General features: G+C 51.8%; 1 protein-coding gene across 1 annotated transcript in view; it reads right to left on the bottom strand.

Annotated features, from left to right (window-relative positions):
* Positions 1 to 216: 216 nt before the first annotated feature.
* The window catches only part of LOC308579657 (ciliary microtubule inner protein 2A-like), a gene marked incomplete at both ends in the record, with an annotated part of 9,265 nt that continues 1,777 nt past the window's right edge, over positions 217 to 7,704 (bottom strand). Inside the window, 3 exons of the mRNA XM_081214226.1 lie at positions 217 to 334; positions 2,140 to 2,234; positions 5,591 to 5,708. Of these exons, the coding sequence (XP_081070352.1) occupies positions 217 to 334; positions 2,140 to 2,234; positions 5,591 to 5,708 (331 nt within the window). The remainder of the gene's footprint in view (positions 335 to 2,139; positions 2,235 to 5,590; positions 5,709 to 7,704) is intronic.

The following is a 7,704-nucleotide window of genomic DNA, read 5'->3' as shown; positions in this document are numbered from 1 at the left end:
GATTTTTCTACCCCAAAAATGACATTTCTATGGGATTTTTCTACCCCCAAAATGACATTTCTATGGGATTTTTCTACTCCAAAAATACCCCAAAAATGACATTTCTATGGGATTTTTCTACCCCAAAAATACCCCAAAAATGACATTTTTAATGGGATTTTGGACTGGAAAAATCCCCCAAAAATCACATTACAATGGGAAACCCAATAGGCTTACTCGGCACGAAACCCGTATAGAAAGGCATGAGTCCTCCGCTGGTGTAAATCTGATTATTCGGCCAATAGGTGCTGGGCAGCCGCTTCCCGAAACTGTACATTGGACTCCTCAGCATTTCCTAGGGGAGAAAAGGCGGGTTCAGGCGCCGGGAGTCGTAGCGCGCGGCTTGGCCGGTCATCTAGACCGACCCCCTTCCCGGATCTGGACTGGACTCCGGATCCGGACCTTCCCCCCGGATCTAGAACCGGGCGCCTGGGAGTTGTAGCGCTTGGCAGCCCTGGGAGTTGTAGCGCGCGGCGGTGCCGGGTCCTCCAGCTTGAACCCGGATCCAGACCATGAGCCTGGATGCGGATCCGGACCTTTCCCCCGGATCTAGAACCGGGCGCCTGGGAGTTGTAGCGCTTGGCGCCCCTGGGAGCTGTAGCGCGCGGCGGCGCCGGGTCCTCCAGCTTGAACCCGGGTCCGGACTTGACTCCGGATCCAGACCATGAGCCTGGATCCGGATCCGGATCTTTCCCCCGGATCTAGAATCGGGCGCCTGGGAGTTGTAGCGCATGACACCCATTGGAGTTATAGCACACAGCGGCGCCGGGTCCTCCAGCTTGAACCCGGATCCAGACCTTGGCCCCCCCCTTGGATCCGGATCTGGACTTGACCCTGGATTCGGATCCAGACCTTGTCCCCGGATCGGGATCTCGAACCGGGGGCCTGGGAGTTGTAGCGCTGGCGCCGGGTCCTCCAGCTTGAACCCGGGTCCGGACTTGACTCCGGATCCAGACCATGAGCCTGGATCCGGGTCCAGACCTTGTCTCCGGATCTAGAACCGGGCGCCTGGGAGTTGTAGCGCATGGCACCCTGGGAGTTGTGCGCGGCGGCGCCGGGTCCTTCAGCTTGAACCCGGATCCGGACTTGACTCCGGATCCAGACCATGAGCCTGGATCCGGGTCCAGACCTTGTCTCCGGATCTAGAACCGGGCGCCTGGGAGTTGTAGCGCATGACACCCATTGGAGCGGCGGGGTCCTCCAGCTTGAACCCGGATCCAGAACTTGCCCCCCCTTGGATCCGGATCTGGACTTGACCCTGGATTCGGATCCAGACCTTGTCCCCGGATTGGGATCTCGAACCGGGCGCCTGGGAGTTGTAGCGCTGGCACCGGGTTCTCCAGCTTGAACCCGGATCCAGACCTTGCCCCCCCCTGGATCCGGATCTGGACTTGACCCTGGATTCGGATCCAGACCTTGTCCCCGGATCGGGATCTCGAACTGGGCGCCTGGGAGTTGTAGCGCTGGCGCCGGGTCCTCCAGCTTGAACCCGGATCCGGACTTGACTCCGGATCCAGACCATGAGCCTGGATCCGGATCCAGACCTTGTCCCCGGATCGGGATCTCGAACCCGGCGCCTGGGAGTTGTAGCGCTGGCGCCGGGTCCTCCAGCTTGAACCCGGATCCAGACCTTGCCCCCCCCTTGGATCCGGATCTGGACTTGACCCTGGATTCGGATCCAGACCTTGTCCCCGGGTCGGGATCTCGAACCGGGCGCCTGGGAGTTGTAGCGCTGGCGCCGGGTCCTCCAGCTTGAACCCGGATCCGGACTTGACTCCGGATCCAGACCATGAGCCTGGATCCGGATCCAGACCTTGTCTCCGGATCTAGAACCGGGCGCCTGGGAGTTGTAGCGCTTGGCAGCCCTGGGAGTTGTAGCGCTGGCGCCGGGTCCTCCAGCTTGAACCCGGATCCGGACTTGACTCCGGATCCAGACCATGAGCCTGGATCCGGGTACAGACCTTGTCTCCGGATCTCGAACAGGGTGCCTGGGAGTTGTAGCGCTGGCGCCGGGTCCTCCAGCTTGAAGCCGGATCCGGACCTTTCCCCGGATCTAGAACCGGGATCTAGAACTTTTGGGAGTTGTAGCGCGCGGCGCACCTGGTTGCGGTCGAACTCGTCCATGGCGTCTTTGACCCCGGCGGTGTAGTTTTCTCCCATGATCCAGGGGAAGCGCGGGATGTAGCCGGTGTAGCCTGCATGTGGGAAAGGTAGCGTTGAGGGCGCCGGGTTGGCGCCCGGCGGGAGGAGTCTAGAATGGCCAGGGAGGAGGAAACTAGAATTCCCAGGGAGGAAAAACTAGAATTCCCAGGGAGGAGGAAACTAGAATTCCCACAAAGTTCTAGAAATTCAGGGAAGGAAACTAGAATTCCCAAACTAGAATCCCTGGGAAGGAGGAAACTAGAATTCCCGGGAAACATAGTTCAGGCGCCCTGGAAATCTAGAATTCCCGGGGAGGAAACTAGAAATCCCAGAAAGTTCTAGAAATTGAGGGAAGGGGGAAAACTATAATTCCCAGGAAGGAATCTAGAAATTCAGGGAAGGAGGAAACTATAGTTCCCAGGAAGCAAAAACTAGAATTCCCAGGAAGAAATCAGGGAGGAAACTAGAATTCCCAGGAAGGAGAAATCTAGAAATTCTGGGAAACTAGAATTCCCAGGAAGAAATCTAGAAATTCAGGGAAGGAAACTAGAATTCCCAGGAAGGAGGAAACTAGGATTCCGAGGAAGGAAAAACTAGAATTCCCAGGAAGGAGGAAAGTATAATTCCCAGGAAGAAATCAGGGAGGAAACTAGAACTCCCAGGAAGGAGGAAACTAGAACTCCCAGGAAGAGGAAACTAGAATTCCCAGGGAGGAGGAAACTAGAACTCCCAGGAAGGAAACTAGAATTCCCAGGAAGGAGGAAACTAGAATTCCCAGGAAGAAATCTAGAAATTCAGGGAAGGAGGAAACTAGAATTCCCAGGAAGGAAAAACTAGAATTCCCAGGAAGGAGGAAACTAGAATTCCCAGGAAGAGGAAACTAGAACTCCCAGGGAGGAGGAAACTAGAAATCCCAGAAAGTTCTAGAAATTCAGGGAAAGAGGAAACTAGAATTCCCAGGGAGGAAAAACTAGAATTCCCAAACTAGAAATTGGGGTGGGAAACCTAGTTTTGAGGGCGCACTGGAAACTAGAATTCCCAGGAAAACGAATTCCCAGGAAGGAGGAAACTAGAATTCCCAGGAAGGAGGAAACTAGAATTCCCAGGAAGGAGGAAACTAGAATTCCCAGCAAGGAGGAAACTAGAATTCCCAGGAAGATCCAGAAATCCAGGGGAGGAAACTGTTGTTCCCAGGAAGGAAAACTAGAATTCCCAGGAAGGAGGAAACTAGAATTCCCAGGAAGGAGGAAACTAGAATTCCCAGGAAGAGGAAACTAGAATTCCCAGGAAGGAGGAAACTAGAATTCCCAGGAAGAGGAAACTAGAATTCCCAGGAAGGAGGAAACTAGAATTCCCAGGAAGAAATCTAGAAATTCAGGGAAGGAGGAAACTAGAATTCCCAGGAAGGAAAAACTAGAATTCCCAGGAAGGAGGAAACTAGAATTCCCAGGGAGGAGGAAACTAGAACTCCCAGGAAGAAAACAGGGAGGAAACTAGAATTCCCAGGGAGGAAAACTAGAATTCCCAGGAAATCAGGGAGGAAACTAGAATTCCCAGGGAGGAAAAACTAGAATTCCCAGGAAGAAATCAGGGAGGAAACTAGAATTCCCAGGGAGGAAAAACTAGAATTCCCAGGAAGGAGGAAACTAGAATTCCCAGCAAGGAGGAAACTAGAATTCCCAAACTAGAATTCCCAGGAAGGAGGAAACTAGAATTCCCAGGAAAACTAGAATTCCCAGGAAGAAGGAAACTAGAATTCCCAGGAATCATAGTTCAGGCGCCCTGGAAATCTAGAATTCCCAGGGAGGAGGAAACTAGAATTCCCAGGAGGTTCTAGAAATTCAGGGAAGGAGGAAACTACAATTCCCAGGAAGAGGAAACTAGAATTCCCAAGGAGGAAAAACTAGAATTCCCAGGGAGGAAAAACTAGAATTCCCAGGAAGAAATCTAGAAATTCAGGGGAGGAAACTAGAATTCCCAGGGAGGAAAAACTAGAATTCCCAGGAAGAGTAAACTAGAATTCCCAAACTAGAAATTGGGGTGGGAAACATAGTTTTGAGGGTGCACTGGAAACTATAATTCCCAGGTAGAAATTCAGGGAAACTAGAATTCCCAGGAAGGAGGAAACTAGAATTCCCAGGAAGGAGGAAACTAGAATTCCCAGGAAGGAGGAAACTAGAATTCCCAGGAAGAGGAAACTAGAATTCCCAGGAAGGAGGAAACTAGAATTCCCAGGAAGGAGGAAACTAGAATTCCCAGGAAGGAGGAAACTAGAATTCCCAGGAAGAGGAAACTAGAATTCCCAGGAAGGAGGAAACTAGAATTCCCAGGAAGGAGGAAACTAGAATTCCCAGGAAGAGGAAACTAGAATTCCCAGGAAGGAGGAAACTAGAATTCCCAGGAAGAGGAAACTAGAATTCCCAGGAAGGAGGAAACTAGAATTCCCAGGAAGAGGAAACTAGAATTCCCAGGAAGCAGGAAACTAGAATTCCCAAACTAGAATTCCCAGGAAGGAGGAAACTAGAATTCCCAGGAAAACTAGAATTCCCAGAAAATGTGTATCTAGCTGGTTTCCGAAAGAGGGCGGAGCTTTTCTTGTTGGGGCGGGGCTTCCAGAGGAAGTGGGTGGGGCCATCCCAGGAAGGAGAAATCCTGGGAAGGAGGAACCTAGGAATTTCTGGTTGGGGCGGGGCTTCTGCAGGAAGGGGCGGGGCTTTCAGAAGTAGTGGGTGGGGCTTTCCTGGGAAGGAGGAACCTAGGAATTTCTCACTGGTGGGTGGGGCTTCTGCAGGAAGGGGCGGGGCTTTCAGAAGTAGTGGGTGGGGCCTTCCTGGGAAGGAGGAACATAGGAATTTCTGGCTGGTGGGTGGGGCTTCTAGAGGAAGGGGCGGGGCTTTCAGAAGTAGTGGGTGGGGCCTTCCTGGGAAGGAGGAACCTAGGAATTTCTCACTGGTGGGTGGGGCTTCTAGAGGAAGGGGCGGGGCTTTCAGAAGTAGTGGGTGGGGCCTTCCTGGGAAGGAGGAACATAGGAATTTCTGGCTGGTGGGTGGGGCTTCTAGAGGAAGGGGTGGGGCTTTCAGAGGAAGTGGGCGGGGCCATCCCAGGAAGGAGAAATCTAGGAGTTTCTGGGTTGGAGGCGGGGCTTCTTGAGGAAGGGACGGGGCTTTCAGAGGAAGTGGGTGGGGCCTTCCTGGGAAGGAGGAACCTAGGGATTTCTGGTTGGGGCGGGGCTTCTGCAGGAAGGGGCGGGGCTTTCAGAAGTAGTGGGTGGAGCCTTCCTGGGAAGAACCTAGGAATTTTTGGTTGGGGGCGGGCCTTCCGGAGGAAGTGGGTGGGGCCTTCCTGGGAAGGAGGAACCTGGGGATTTCCGGTTGGGGGCGGGGCTTCCGGAGGAAGGGGCGGGGCCTACCGGAAATGGCCTTCCTCTGGACCAGGTTGGGGGCGTCCATCTTGGGGGTGCGGTCAAAGCGGCAGATGTCCGTCGTCGTCTCGGTGGGCGGAGGGAGGGGCGTGGCCTCGATCTGGGTCTGGGGGCGGAGTCAAGGAGAGGGGAGGAGTCAGTGAGAGAGGGAAGCTCCGCCCTCCCCGGATTTCCCCGCAAGGAGAAATCCAGAAATCAGGGGGAAATTGGGGGTAAAAAAGGGGGAAATGGGGAAATTTGGGGCGAGAAAGGGAAAAATTGGGGTGGAAAAGGAAAAAATGGGGGGAAATCGGGGCGGAAAAGGAAAAATTCGAGCGGAAAAAGGGGGAAAATTGGAGTAAAAAAGGGAAAAATTGGGGTGGAAAAAAGGGAAATTTGGGGTGGAAAAAGGGGAGAAATTGGGGGAAAATTGGAGTAAAAAAAGGGGGAAATTGGGGTGGAAAAAGGGGGGAAATTGGGACGGAAAAGGGGAAAATCAGGAGGAAAAAGGAGGAAATTGGGGTGAAAAAGAAAAAATTGGGGGGAAATCAGGGCGGAAAAGGAAAAATTTGTGCGGAAAAAGGGGGGAAATTGGAGTAAAAAAGGGGAAAATTGGGGGAAAATGGAGTGAAAAAGGGAGAAATTGGGGTGAAAAGGGGGGAAATTGGGGTGAAAAATTGGGGGAAAATTGGGGTGAAAAAGGGAAAAATTGGGGTGGAAAAACGGGGAAAATTCGAGTGAAAAGGGGGGAAATTGGGGTGAAAAGGGGAAAAAATTGGGGAAATGGGGTGAAAAAGGGAAAAATTGGGGTGGGAAAAGGGGAAAATTGGGGAAAAATTTGGGTGAAAAAGGGAAAAATTGGGGTAAAAGGGGGGAAACGGAGGAAATTGGGGTGAAAAAGGGAAAAATTGGGAGGAAAGGGGAAAATCGGGAGGAAAGGGGAAAATCGGGAGGAAAAGGGGAAAAATCAGGAGGAAAAGAGGAAAATCGGGAGGAAAAGGGGAAAATCGGGAGGAAAAGGGGAAAAATCGGGAGGAAAAGGGGAAAAATCAGGAGGAAAAGGGGAAAAATCGGGAGGAAAAGGGGAAAAATCGGGAGGAAAAGGGGAAAAATCGGGAGGAAAAAGGGGGAAAATCAGGAGGAAAAGGGGGGAAATCAGGAGGAAAAGGGGGAAAATCGGGAGGAAAAGGGGAAAATCGGGAGGAAAAGGGGAAAATCGGGAGGAAAAGGGGAAAATCGGGAGGAAAAGGGGAAAAATCGGGAGGAAAAGGGGGAAAATCAGGAGGAAAAGGGGAAAATCGGGAGGAAAAGGGGAAAAATCAGGAGGAAAAGGGGAAAAATCGGGAGGAAAAGGGGGGAAAATCAGGAGGAAAAAGGGGGAAAATCAGGAGGAAAAGGGGAAAATCGGGAGGAAAAAGGGGGAAAATCGGGAGGAAAAGGGGAAAAATCAGGAGGAAAAGGGGAAAATCGGGAGAAAAAGGGGAAAATCGGGAGGAAAAGGGGAAAATCGGGAGGAAAGGGAAAAATCAGGAGGAAAAGGGGAAAAATCAGGAGGAAAAGGGGGAAAATCAGGAGGAAAAGAGGAAAATCGGGAGGAAAAGGGGAAAATCGGGAGGAAAAGGGGAAAATCGGGAAGAAAAGGGGAAAATCGGGAGGAAAAGGGGAAAATCGGGAGGATAAGGGGAAAAATCAGGAGGAAAAGAGGAAAATTGGGAGGAAAAGGGGAAAAATCAGGAGGAAAAAGGGGAAAAATCAGGAGGAAAAAGGGGAAAATCGGGAGGAAAAGAGGAAAATCGGGAGGAAAAGGGGAAAAATCAGGAGGAAAAGGGGAAAAATCGGGAGGAAAAAGGGGGAAAATCAGGAGGAAAAGGAAAAATCGGGAGGAAAAAGGGGAAAATCGGGAGGAAAAGGGGGAAAATCAGGAGGAAAAAGGGGGAAAATCAGGAGGAAAAAGGGGAAAATCGGGAGGAAAATCGGGAGGAAAAGGGGAAAAATCAGGAGGAAAAGGGGAAAAATCGGGAGGAAAAAGGGGGAAAATCAGGAGGAAAAGGAAAAATCGGGAGGAAAAAGGGGAAAATCGGGAGGAAAAGGGGGAAAATCAGGAGGAAAAAGGGGGAAAATCA

This window comes from Podarcis bocagei, assembly GCF_964188305.1.
Source record: "Podarcis bocagei genome assembly, contig: HAP1_SCAFFOLD_581, whole genome shotgun sequence".
Lineage (NCBI taxonomy): Eukaryota > Metazoa > Chordata > Lepidosauria > Squamata > Lacertidae > Podarcis > Podarcis bocagei.
This window is presented reverse-complemented; position numbering and strand designations above follow the sequence as displayed.